The 13,665-nt window shown below is 43.4% G+C and overlaps 1 protein-coding gene across 1 annotated transcript in view; it reads right to left on the reverse strand.

Moving 5' to 3' along the window:
• The window catches only part of LOC104494599 (inositol 1,4,5-trisphosphate receptor type 2), a gene marked incomplete at both ends in the record, with an annotated part of 73,843 nt that overhangs the window by 10,106 nt on the left and 50,072 nt on the right, over window positions 1-13,665 (reverse strand). The window contains 8 exons of the mRNA XM_010137461.1: window positions 4,408-4,558; window positions 5,486-5,630; window positions 6,622-6,873; window positions 7,516-7,701; window positions 7,802-7,921; window positions 11,298-11,470; window positions 12,413-12,571; window positions 13,369-13,510. Of these exons, the coding sequence (XP_010135763.1) occupies window positions 4,408-4,558; window positions 5,486-5,630; window positions 6,622-6,873; window positions 7,516-7,701; window positions 7,802-7,921; window positions 11,298-11,470; window positions 12,413-12,571; window positions 13,369-13,510 (1,328 nt within the window). The remainder of the gene's footprint in view (window positions 1-4,407; window positions 4,559-5,485; window positions 5,631-6,621; window positions 6,874-7,515; window positions 7,702-7,801; window positions 7,922-11,297; window positions 11,471-12,412; window positions 12,572-13,368; window positions 13,511-13,665) is intronic.

Genomic DNA, 13,665 nt, shown 5'->3' on the forward strand with positions numbered 1-13,665 from the left:
CCGGAGCCCACTGGGGCCCCTCCCCAGCGTCTGCCCACAGCATCGGTGGTGACATGACGTGGTTGCCATCGGGCCGGGGTGGGGGGCGAGGCAGTCAGCGGGTGTCCTGTATTGGTTTTGTATATATTTGTATATATATGATTTTATTATTCTCATTAAAACAGTTTTAGTTTTCTTTTCCAATCCGTAAGTCTCCTTTATTTCCATTCTCTTCCCTTTGGAAAGGGAGAGGGCGGTAATAGAGAGATCTGTCATTTCTCTAGAGGCCAGCCCAGCCCTAACCCGGGACAAACATCAAGGTAACGAGTTTTGCAACTCAGGGAAGCTAAGTTAAAGAAGCTGTGCAAACCTGCGTATCCCTAGAACAATACTGTGTTGGAGGAACACCTACCTACAATACTCTGCGTTCAAGGGTATGATACGAACGTTGCAAGTATTGAACCTGCCAGAGAGGATGCTGCGTGGCAAGTACCTTGCCACAGCCTGGAGAGTTATGGGAGAGCAGCATCTGACCTCCTCTGCAGTCAGTAAGAAGTCACCCTCGCTCCTAACTGACGGGAAGGAGGGCTCCCACCATCTCGAACGAGCACAGAGAACAACCCATCTGTCTATTTTATAGAAGTTATAAGAAAACACTTCACGGGAAAAAAAAAAAAAAAAATCAACGGAGCATCCTGATTTTAGAAAATGCGAACACATTTTCAGAAACCACAAAGTAACAGGTTGAGTTACTTCTTATTATAATCCTTTCTACTTAAGTAGCCTAAGAGACCAGTACTGTCAAGCTAAAAGGGACAATAAAAAGACAGGTAACTGATGAAACAACTAGCACATTCTCAACAACTAGTTCTACAAGAGAGAGAGGACATCTGTGTAAAAGTGGAAGGGGAAACTTTCAGGTACAATCTTGTAAGTACTAAAAAATTGAAAAACAATGCATACCTACAGCTTTGCCTGGTGAAAAATCCTTACTGTCAAAGTAAGGGGGGGATCTAGCCGAAATTCCCAAAACCAGTTTCTCCGTTGGCCTGTTCATGCCTCAGGATCCCTAGTGGATTCTGGACAAGGTGGAAGCAGACTCCACAGCACCTAGGTAACATCAGTATTTTGGTGGTCAAACCTGTTTGGTTAGAAGTGACTGCACAAGATGCAAAGCACTGCACAATCAGACCCCTTGTCTTTTCACCTCCACCAGAAGATAAAAAAGTACAAGAACATCATTAAGACACACGATCAACTCAGACACAGGCCTGTTCCAGCAACCCTAATACAGAAGAGGGCTCCCAGTCAAACACAGGCTCAAGCCCAGTCTCAAGTCACGACTCACCCTCAGCATCATCTACAGACCAACACATGCAGAGGCACGGACGTTCCAGTCCACCACTGCCACCCAGACAGAGAACATAAGCATTTTCTGCACCTTACTGCGGGCTCAGGCAGAAGTTAATGAAGTCTGAAGAGACTGCACACAGAAACAGGACATCCTCTGAGCTCAGCTCTTCCTAGCTCAGCGTGGATGCATCGCACCTCAGCTACAGCTAAATGATACCTAACAAGGCAGACAGCACACAAGCAGATCACGGGCTCTGCATGTTTAGGACCTCATTCAAACCTTCTCATGACCTTGTAGCAAAGACACAACCAGGATGTGGGTACAAGGCAACCGCAGGGCTAGTTTTAAAGGACTGCTACCTGACAAAAAATTTAAAAAACAACCACCAACAAACAAACAAAAACCCCTCAGCTGGCACAAACTCTTACAGCACCAGGAACTGGAGCAACTTCTGCCAGCTGAACTCCTGCCCCTATGATCTGATTCAATCCACCAGAAAGCTTCCTCATGAAACAGAGACAGGCAGAAGTTACAGACAGCAGACGTTTCAGCCACAGCGGCTGTCTCCAGAATGTCAGCAACTACAGCACCTGGTGCTCTCTTCTTGAGCTCCTCCTCTAATCTTAATCTACAGCTGAAGTTAATGCTGACTCTTCTGTGTTGTTTTCCTCAACAAAAAGTACTCCCCTGTTTTGCTTGAGCAGTATGTTTTTCAGACATGAAATATGTTCTTTGGGCATAAAGTTCTACAAGCTGGGTGCTCAAAAATAGCGAAGAGGAGTACAAACTGCTTAAACTGCTTATAAACTCTGCATCCTTGTGACACGTGCACCTTCACAGCCTAACGCTGCCCACAGACAGGGTAAGTATGCACCTCCGGAGAAATAAAGAGGAATGGTAAAATGCTTGGGCTTAGCAGTTAAACATTCAGGATCGTTCTGTCTCAACTGCAAAATGAGTGCGTAACTTCTGTGGTTTCTGACCTGTCAATCGGAAAAGAGGCGGCAGGCTGAAAACAAGATGTGACTGTCCAAAGATGGGCATCATTTATTTTGTCAAAGACTGTAGAAGGCCTCTCCAGCAAGTCTTACAGCTATTTCAAGAACACCACAGCAAAATTTCTCTGCCTGTTTTTAAGGCGTTAATCTCTAGATCAGTCAATATCTCTGTCTCTGGTCTCTGTTAGGATGACATAACTGACAACAGTCTGAGCTAGCCAAAACCTCTCTCTCAAGCAATGGGCTTTCTAGCCATATCGTTAGCAGGAAAAATGAAAAAGAGAAAAAAAGGTAAAACCAAAACCAAGCCAACCCACAGATCATTTCCAAAAGAACATCAGTGGATTGTCACATTCTGACCTAAACTGGTCAAGTGTTTAAAAGATAAACTTCCACGGAGGCAACGACAGCCCAGAAGGAAGTTTAAGAACCTGTATAAAGGCTGAAGCTAATCAAAGACACACGCAAAAAAATTTTTTTCACGTTTTTGTTCCCTGCCTTTTTTGCTGAAAGAATGTGAGACAAAACCAGATGTTTTTGTTTGTGACAAAAGTTTCCAACAAGACTCCAGTCAATGGCTGAGTGTTACTAACAAGGCTACTGAGCTTCCATTTGCACGGTGGTGATATTTTCTGCATTTCTTCACACTCCTTTATGGCAGAGTAAATTCATTAGTTTGCACTTAATGGGTGGTTCTTTCTTGCCCTACACGGCCTGAAAGGAAAACCCTTCAACAGAAAAGGGAATTAAGGATGAAACACAATTCTATGGGTACTGAAGGGAGTAAAAACACTGAATGAGATGTATAATCAGGATTAAAGACTTGAGCAGAGAAAGAACTAAGCAGAAGAACCAAATCTGCACGTTCCATCTTGCCAATATAACAAGATTGTGTCAAACGTGGAGTCAAACTCTGCCCAGAGCCATTTAAGAAGAGTGTCTGCAATTCAATATTCAGGGACAAAAGTGGGAAACATAATTCCAGCTGTCTGAACATAACAGTCTGTCTCTAGTGCCACAGAGGGACCGCAGCCAGCTACGTGTGCCTTAGCGTGCACAGCACTGCAGGAAAGACCTCCGGGGGTATCACTAAAGTGTACTGGCAGCGATGAAGGAAAGGTCAAGAGAACCAAGCATAAGACTTCTTGGTTTGGAGATGACGATGCCAGCCTACACTCTCCAGAGTGGGTGAATCTCAAGGAAGCAGGATAGCACACTCACGCAGGGTATCCTACAGAGTGACTGAGCAAGAGGATTAGGAAAACTCAAGACTGGGAAAAAGTTCCCCAGAGAAAATACAACATAATTGTTGTTTCAAAGACGACAGCTGATCCTTTTTGGTGCTGTGGGCCAACTGGCAGTGCAATGACACTTACACCAGCCACACATTAAAACAGAATTTGCCATCAGTCAGTCTCTTGGATCCTCAGCCCACATTCGCTGTCACACCTCCCCTCCAAACACACAGAAAAAACTGAACTGCTAAATTTCAGCACCTTCCTGGCCTGTTCATTCTTCAACCCAGTTTTAAATCATGGTAGAAAAGGCAGTGGAACATACAGTATTGTCCTGGGGCTGTCAGACAGGCAGGCACTCTGGTCTGGGTTTACAAAAGAATATTCTAAACTGACAAACTGTGAAGAGAATGGTCTCATCTGGACTTTCATCTGCAGTAACATCTTATTCTCCATTTAGGTGAAGCGCTAAGATGACTAATGAATACTTGTGGCACACATGAGCCATCATAATTACGCAGGCAAATGCTATCTGCCCTCGCTTGGGATGTTCAGCGCAAGGGCCACTGAGGCTTAGATCCAGATTTGAATGTTTTGTTCCAAACAAGCAAAGGAGCAGCAGCAGCAACACAGCAACCACAAGTCACGAGGGCTGCAGCTCTGTTCAGAAAGGTTCCTTTTTAGCTGACCATCTATCTTAATGTATCCTGAAATACGTTCCTGTAGGTAGGTTTATTTCTAAATAAAGAACCTTGAAAGATTAACGAGACATTCCATAAATTACTTCCAACCTAAACAACAGGTTACACACTGGAATAACAGTCTTTGCTGCTTCTCTCACCTCCATCCTGAAACTTGCTTAACCTTTCAAAGTATGATGACAAAGGAACTTGAACAATATCTAGAATTGCCAGCAGTGTCCGCGTCAGTCTAAGAAGCTCACTAAAACTATAAAAGCCAAAGTATATGAGGTTTCGAGCCAGATGTACCACCTATGAGAGAAAGAAATAAAAAACGAAGGCAGTATCAGCAAGGTTAGTGGTATTCAGGTGTGTACACAGTTGCATTTCACATTGTAGCTTTGACAGAGACTCAAGCTAGAGCGCGTACAAATTAGTACAAGTCTTTCCATTGGCTTAAATGGGCCTTGGACTAAGGCCGGTGGCATTAAAAGTTTTTGAGAGCTGGACAAAACATTTGTCAGTCAAATTACAACAGAAACCAAAACCAACGTGAGATATAGTAAGGCTTAAAAGGATACAATTACATCTGGGAAAACACGTAAGATCAAGAGGAAGGACTCCAGGAAATTGCTTACAGAGGCAGCAGCTGTGGGGAAGATGGAAGTCAGAAGAGTAAGACGATTGTAGCAAGTTTGACCAGAGGTGATTTCAGATGACCAGAGGGAGAGCAACAAAGTGTGGGAGGTAGGTTGGAGGAAAAACTATAAAGGCTGTAAGCATTTGCCCTTTATTCAATGTTACCTGAATCAAGAAGATTTAGGCCTAAAGTTTGCTCAGAATTTCAAACGATATTTAAAACACGGGATTAGGTTATTCTGAGTATTTCCTTCAGTGTTTTATCTTACTCTTTACATCTTTCTTATACTGAAGAATCCCTGCATGCTAATTGACTGATGTGGAAAGCAAGGGCATATGGCCATTCACCCCCACCCCCGCCACTGAGGTGCAACCATCCCAGGAGGAGGAAGGAAAAATACTGCTGCTTGACAGAAGACAGTAAGAGTAATTTCTGCAGTAACAATTATCACCAAGAACACTGGAATTAGGAACTGTTGCTTTAGGACATTTTACACCAACATTTATATCCGCAATTACCTTTATTTTGAAAGAACCAATCTCAACTTATCTGAAAAGAGAAGGGATACTGTAAGCAGGACGCAGATAGCTGAGAAGTACCTCAAATGTAAGTTTATTTTTCTCTTTGTCTCCAAAAGGGAAGGGCTGATTTACAACTTCTTTCAAGTACTCCTCTACAAATTCCATAGTTAGCGCAAACTTCCTCTTCATTTCGTTCCTCGAGGAGTCTGTGAAAGAATCATACCTGCAAAGCAAGACACAGAAGAAAGGAAAATTGAGCACCTCTAGTATCAGGATCAGCTATAACTCAAGAAAAAACAGAGCAGTCAAGATGCTTTGAAATCACTGTCAGTTCTCTGCGAGGAGAAGGGGTAGAGGTCAGCCAATTCTTTGCAGATACGCAAAGAGGATGGACAAATCTTCCCTCAGCAGTAGCAGGAAGGATTGCAGTGAACTGGAATAACAGACAGGAAAACAGCAAGGTTCCGGCAGACGGCCTTTCACCCGTCAGTTCACTGTCTCTGCAAGGAAGCCAGCGGATGAGGAAAGCATCTTGGGACAGCGGGCGTCCTCCTCCGCACCACCAGCTAGGCCTGAGGTTTCGGGTATGTCAGAACAGTCCTTCAGCTCACTAACAGAAGCACCTCCGCCTGCTGCACTGCTCTACTTCCTCCTCGGCCTCTTCAGTCCCAAGTCCGGGTCTAGCCCAGGGGCACTGCTCGGTCAAATCAGCAAAGCTGCAGCGGACTTCTGCCGAAGGCCACGGGCCCTCCTCCCCTATAAACACAACATCGGCTTTGCTGGGTGGAAGCCAAAGCTCCTGAGAACTGCTTCCGGGGCAACAGCTGTAGCTAAACTGTAAATTCTCGCTTTCCAATTGTGGCTTTCAGTTGAGCTTAGACGACAGAACAGAGTTCCAGCCTAGCAACTGTGCGATGTTAGACACCACTGGATTACTTCAAGTTCAGCTGCACTGAGCAAAGGCCACTTTATTATTCCCCAGATTGTTCCCTATAACGAGAGAGGGAAAACCGAAACTGAAGTATTTCCAGGTAAAGCTAGCCATGGAATCTTCCAAGAGAAACTATAATTAATAGCTCTATGCTCTGCAACAAAACATCTTTTCACTTTTACCCTTTCAATGGTGCTGACATTAGGCATCTGCAACCGTTTCGTTCTGAGTCTAATCCCTACAAAACACTTTTGTACTTTAGTTTGCAACACTTTCAACTCACTCATGAATTGTGATCTTAGTAGGAATTTCAGTCCACAATCTGGCATATTTCACAGGTACCACAGACTCCTGAGGATCTCTGTCCACATGCATGTGCAGCATCAGCCGGCAAAAAGAAGCGCGGAGGTCGTAAGGGAGGCTTTCATCAGACATGCACCGCAGGATCAAGTCTACCGACAGCTGTGAAGAAATTTGGTTGATGGCAAGATACTGGCGGTCCAAGCACATTCTTGCAAAGAGGTTCAGTTGGTACCTTAAAAAAGGTAATAACATACGGTATTCAAAGAAATCAGTTAGAAATGAAATAACATACCTCAGAATCTCACTTTACAAACCTTCTGTCAGCCTTTCTGATATAAATCCTAAAAGATACCAAGATACTTTGCTAAGCAAGGAATCAACTTGCCCTTAAAAATGCCAATGTCAGGCCTCAGCCCCCACGGAAACTGCATTTCCTTTGAAACTCAAGGCACTGTTCAATGGAAAGCTTCACGGAAAGCTGAAGCATTTAGACTGTTTGTTTTCGGTCAGGATACAACACTGTTAGATAATCTCATTCTCCCTCTAATCCTCAGGACATTCCTTCCTCAGAGCATGCCTTGCTTCAAAGCAACAAAACCTAAAAATAAAGCCCAATAAATAAAAGATAAGAGGCCAAATGATAAAGAGACACCAAGAGCCCTCATGAGCAAATGAAACTCAAGAGTTGTCTGGAAGGGTCAGCAAATACTATGATGCTTCCTATAGGAAAAACTTGAAACAAACTTTTGATTCCAAAATTAAAGCCAGGCATGACCTGGCTTCCTTTTTTGGTATTGGCAAATAAACTGGATAAGAACGGCACCAGGGCCTTCAGAGGGTTTACACTTTCCTCCATTTGAATAAGCAGTTTTACCTGTAGTAGGTAAGAACTTCTAAATCAGCTTTTGTGCCCTCCTTTGCCTCCTGAGCCAGATGCCTGATGGCTTTGCCATGAGGCTCCTTGTTACTGTCAATCCAGTAAAGCCACACCTCCTCTTCATCCATGTCATCTGAGATGACTGAGCATTCCAAAGGATTGTCCATTTGTGTTGACACCAGCCTGCAAACACACACCATTCACAATGAAGCCACGAGCAAACTGCTACAAATATAACGACAGAGCAGGTAACAAAGGGTGTATTGCCATCACGGATGCTCACTTGGTCTGAATGAGAATGTCAGCATTCCCTGGGCTTAGCATGAACTTGCAGATCAGTTCCTGAGTTACTGGTATTGCCGTGGTGTTAGACACACACAGGTCCGACAGATAATCCAAGAATCTGGGTCAAAAAAAATGATGCAACAGAACATGACACTTAAAATACTGCACAGAAACACTGCGGTAGAAGTCATCACTAATGCGATCAAGGGAGCAAATATCACGAAATTTCTCAATTTACGATCTTTGCCAATACATACTATTGCAACTCACAAGAGATGAAGATGAGTAACAGCTTTGAGAGCCACCCCGAATGATGCTGAACAATCAGTCAAGAAGAGAAAAGAAAAATATCCCAAGTGTGACACTTTCCAGCAGATCAAAGGCCAAAGAGTTTTACAGCCTTAGACTGTCCTAAGTTTGGCTGGCAGGAGAGCTCTACAGAAGGCCCTTGCCATTGTCAGGAACCAAATGCAAGAGTACACATTCTCACCCATCTTCCCCATCCGGTAACACGTGTCTCCCTATCCCAAGCAGCACAGAGAAGTTACTTGTGCTGGAGATATCCATGTGCCCTCTGAGAAGCTGCATTACATTGGAGGAGCCCACTCCTCCAACCTTTAAAATCTCTGAAGTGACACAGCCAACAACTGGTGAGGAGTAAAGACCTGGCAGGACCTGAAAACAGGACCCCTCTACTAAAAGAGGACATTCCATGTAGCCCACCACTCCTCTAGAAATGTAGCTAGAACTGGGCAAGAGGATCAATAGCTGCTGAGGGAGCAGCTATGAACAGGTAAACACACACACAGGTGATATTGCAGTATCACAGAACGTTAGGGGTTGGAAGGGGCCTCTGGAGACCCTCCAGCCTAACTTCCCTGCTAAAAAGCAGATTCACCTAGAGCAGGTTGCACAGGAACGCATCCAGCCAGGTTTTGAACATCTCCAGAGAAGGAAACTCCACAACCACTCTGGGCAGCCTGTTCCAGTGCTCTGCTACCCTCAAAGTAGATAAGTTTCTCCTCACATTCAGATGGAACTTCCCGCATTCCAATTTGTACCTGCTGCCCCTTGTCTTATCGCTGGGCACCACTGAAGAAAAGAGCCTGGCCCCACCCTCTTGACGCTCACTCTTTAGATACTTAGAAGCATAAGACCTCCTCCCGATCTTCTCCAGGCTAAGCAGACCCAGGACTCTCAGCCTTTCCTCGTAAGAGAGATGCTCCAGCCCCCTCATCATCTTCATAGCCCTCCGCTAGACTCCTTCCAGTAGTTCCTTTTCTCTCTCGAACTGGGGAACCCAGAACCGGACACAGGACTCCAGATGTGGCCTCCCTAGGGCAGAGCAGAGGGGGAGGGAACCTCCCTCGACCTGCTGGCCACACTATTCTTAATGCACCCCAAGATACCACTGCTCTTCCTAGCCACAAGGGCACGTTGCCGGCTCGTGGTTAACTTGTCCAACAGGACTCCTAGGTCCTTCTCTGCAGAGCTGTTTTCCAGCACATCAACCCCTAACCTGTGCTGGTACATGGGGTTACTACTCCCCAGGTTCAGCACCATATGCTTGCCCTTACTGAAGTTCATCCCGTTCCTCTCCACTCAACAGTCTAGTCTGTCCACATCTCACTGAATGGCAGCTCAGCCCTCTGGTGTGTCAGCCCCTCCTCCCACTTCTGCACCATCAGCAAACCTGCTGAGGGTACACTGTCCCTTCATGCAGGTCATTGATGAATATGTTGAAGACTGGACCCAGTAGTGACTCTTGGGGAAGACGACTAGCTACAGGCCTCCAACTAGATTCTGCACCACTGATCACAACCCTCTGAGCTCTGACACTCAGCCAGTTCTCAGTCCACCTCACTTGTCCACCCATCTAATCCACACTTCCTATGCTTATTTATGAGGATATTATGGGAGACAGTGTCAAAAGCCTTGTTGAAGCCGTGGTAGACAACATTCACTGCTCTCCTCTACCCAGCCTGCCATGCCATCACAGAAGGCTAACAGCGTGATTTCCTCTGGGTGAATCCATGCTGACCACTCCTTGGAAATATATTCCACTTTCTTAAAAATCTAGCTAAAAATTTCACCATCTGCTATGATTCATTCAAGGATCCAGTAGTTTCAACTTCTATAGGTGATCATCCTACCAGTGGGAATCAGAAAATCATTTCTGGGTTAGCGCAGACCACGCTCCCCACAGACGTCTGGGAACTGCAAGGGATGAGTACACAAGCAATTTCGGGGTTCCCTTAGGAACAATTTTACCCATTGCTGAAAGGAAGTTTTGCGGTAACAGGTAATTAACAGTGCACAAGAATATCGCATCACAAAGATAATATTAAGTAAACAGAACACAGGTAGAGTTCTGGGGGAGTTATCAAGACTTTACTCTTCAAACTGCACTATCTTGGCGAGGGGTATTTTCAAACAATTATTGCTCTTGGACTTCAGCCTTAAAAACGAATACAGAGCAGTGGCACAATGTAGTTATGCTAAGAAATACTGTGATTTCCTTCTCCACGAAAAAAAGTGTCACGGGATTGTCAATAAACACTAGGACCCTTCAGCACCGAGGGTATGAGCGCGTGTGATTCCCTCTTAGTACTGACCAAACCCAACATAGTTTAGTGCGGGAGAAGCAGCGAGATTACAGAGTGAGGTAAAACAGACGCAGCCTTATAGAAGATAACTGAAGCAATGACGTACTAGGACCTTGAGCAACACCTTTAATTACTAACAGTAATTAAACAGTATTCACAATTACAGAGGACAGTATTTGGCCTTCAGTACCTTATTTTCTTACATTTTTTATTACTTCAGTAATTTTACAGCTGGCAATTCAATAAAAATATAGATAGATTTTTCCATTTAAAAAATAAATATCCATTTCCTTTATACTCTGACCTAAAGCTAATTTAAAAATTTTCCAACTAAATGAAGTTCAAGGTCAGAATTTCTCATTTGGAACAAGATCTGGTCTAGGACGCATGTTCACTGGGATCCTGACTGCCCTGGGCCCCTTTCAGTTCTGACCTGGAACTGGAACCTGCAGGACAACTGATATTAATAAAGGCTTAGAAAAATTGACTTCTCTGTAATTTGCACCAAGATTATTAGCAGGGGAACCAACACAAATTGCTGTTTCAGAGCGGAGCTGCAGAGTTATGAGAAATTAAAAATTCTGTTTCTTTCTCTCTGTTGCAATCTGAACAAAAACCAAACTTTCCAAATCGTCCTGTAAAGAATAAACTTTTCAGCAAGCTCTAGTTCTGAAATGTTCAGATATGGTCAAGAATTACAGGTAGTTCTGATATTTTCCAGCGTGACACTGTACAACATGTGGGGTTTTTTTTTCTCCCAGGTTTTTTTTTCCTGGCAGACAGAGACAAAGAGACAAGAAAACAATGAAGAGCAGATGGAGTCACAGCTACTGTAAATATAAGAGTCTACCAATACAGCAAAACAGTGTTACGCGGACCACTTCAGACCTTGGCTCTCGATTTCTCCTGAGTAAATTAACAAATGTCTCTATTTCTTTAGCCGTGATGTGTTTCTCTAGCAGTTTTCTGTTGTTGTGCAACAAAGCTGTGATGGTGTCTTCTGCCAGAATATCATAACCAATCTGGGACTGCATGATGCAGAAGTTCTTAGCAATATATTCCTGAAAAAATTGAAATTCCCATGATCATCTGTTAAGCAGTAATTTTTTTTAGAACCAGAAGCATTCAGCTCAATTAGTAACCAAAATAACCCTCAAAACTTTGCTCTCTGAACTGGCCTGAAGAAAAAACATCTGAACACTTAAAATATGCAACCTTAGAAACAGATTCAGTATCAGGGATGACTAACTCTTCTTATTCTTTCTGAAGCCAAAGGAATGATTCCATGAAAATACATACAGAAATCAAGAAATGGCAACCACATTTTTTAAAAAATAAAATCAAAAGCTTTTTGTAACATTTAAGAAGCTTTCTTTCCCGAGTCTTTCCTCTTCCCTTTCCCTCCATCCAAAACAGAAGATTTCTGTAAAGCACTGAAAGAAAACAAAGAAGCCACACTTCAATCCTGCCTCTCTAGTCCCTTCAGTCCTATGAAGTTAGTGCAGTTTTTCCCCACTGCAAAGAACTCCATACCATGTTCTGAACTCATTCTTGCTCACGAGGAGTCTCCAGCAGTGGGAAATCAGGCTACCTGATAGCATAACCTCTGATCTGATTCACTGCCATCCCTCTACAAGTATTTAAGCAACAGAAACACACAGTTTTGCAAACTTTCCACTCTATAATCCAGAGTCCAAGAGCATAATTTTAGTAACAGAAAGCTCATGAACGAAGCAGTGGAACACGCTGAGACTGTGAAAGTACCAGCTGAACCTATGATACTCATTGCCGATTATCCAATTCGTATACAAAGGAATAAAAACAAGAACACTGTTCTTCAGCACAAGGCAGTACGTGACAGTGACTTCTTACTACTAACCTACACAAATCACAGTCCTTTCATCATTACCACAGAATCTCACTTGTAAGTGCAGCGAGTGATGTCAAACCCAGGATACACAACTATAGAAATCAGGAGGAAAATTATCTTGCATACCACTGACCTGATTCTTCCTATAGTCCTGCTGGGAATGCCTGAGAACCCTGTAACATAATCGTAACATGTATTTGTATGGGGCGTATCTCTGGTCACCCAGGTCCTCAAGTCTCAGCATCGATCCTTCACCTTTGTCCTTAAAAGGAGCTCTGAGTATGCCGAATATCTGTTCAAAATCAAAATCACTGAGAATGAACATCAAACCCAGGGTTCGCTTCAGTGATAGCAGTCAACGGAAATGTTCTCTGACAGGATCGGCACAAGGGCCTTCTCAACCAACGTCAGAAATGAATCACCACGCTTACCTACATATGACTAAATGCAAGTGGGGGCACAATCTCAGACACTACAGCTTTATGCACTTAGCTTTACGTTTCCTACCAACTTGATTGACGTTGCCTTCTCTTTACTGCTCTCCTCAATTTTTAAATATTCTTAGTGAAGTGCCTTAACTTTGGATAAATTAAGGATGGAAAGGGAGGAAAGTAGTGGCTGCTATCCAATTTCATCCTTCTCACTCTGTTTTATTTCAGTAGGCTAGTTAAAAAGAATATTGATTTTGATTTACAAGCAAGTTGGCTCTCATACAAACAAAATCAGGGATCATAAGGGCATTAGAACTTTTCCTACATGGGGAACACTCGTTGCAAGATTGGAACCATGTTGCAACCTTGTTTCAACTTTCATCAACAATTTGGTATCAAATGTAGTCTTAAAAGTCATCAAGATCACCTGAAACTAACAGCCACCAGACGTGGCCTCTAGTCCTTTTATCTTACTCACAGACCAAGATGTGGTCTTGACACTACTACTTGACTAAGTACTGTCATATCTGCCCAGTCCAGCCAGACACAAACCCAACACAGCAGAAGCCAAGTTACCTAAAAATAACATTTTCTCAAATCACAATCTCCTACGGTCTGTTTGTAAATACAAGCAAGTTACCAATACAGTAGGACATACCTGAGCCAATATATTTTGTTCTCTCATTAATTTTTGTCTTTCCCTGTTTGGCTTGGTAATGACCACATCCAAAACTTCCTGCCCGTTATTAGGCACATCAGCCACAAAGAAAATGAGATCTTCTAGTAACTTGGTTACAAACCTAGAATGAAGAGACAAATCATTATTATATACAGTTTTTCAGCACTTGCTAGGATTCATTAAGAAAGAAAATCACCATTTAGAACAACCTTTATCTAGCACAAAAGAACTTCAATTACTGCAAAGTTGTTTGACGTGTACTTAAGGATTCCAGAC

This window comes from Buceros rhinoceros, unplaced genomic scaffold, assembly GCF_000710305.1.
Source record: "Buceros rhinoceros silvestris isolate BGI_N320 unplaced genomic scaffold, ASM71030v1 scaffold1676, whole genome shotgun sequence".
Lineage (NCBI taxonomy): Eukaryota > Metazoa > Chordata > Aves > Bucerotiformes > Bucerotidae > Buceros > Buceros rhinoceros.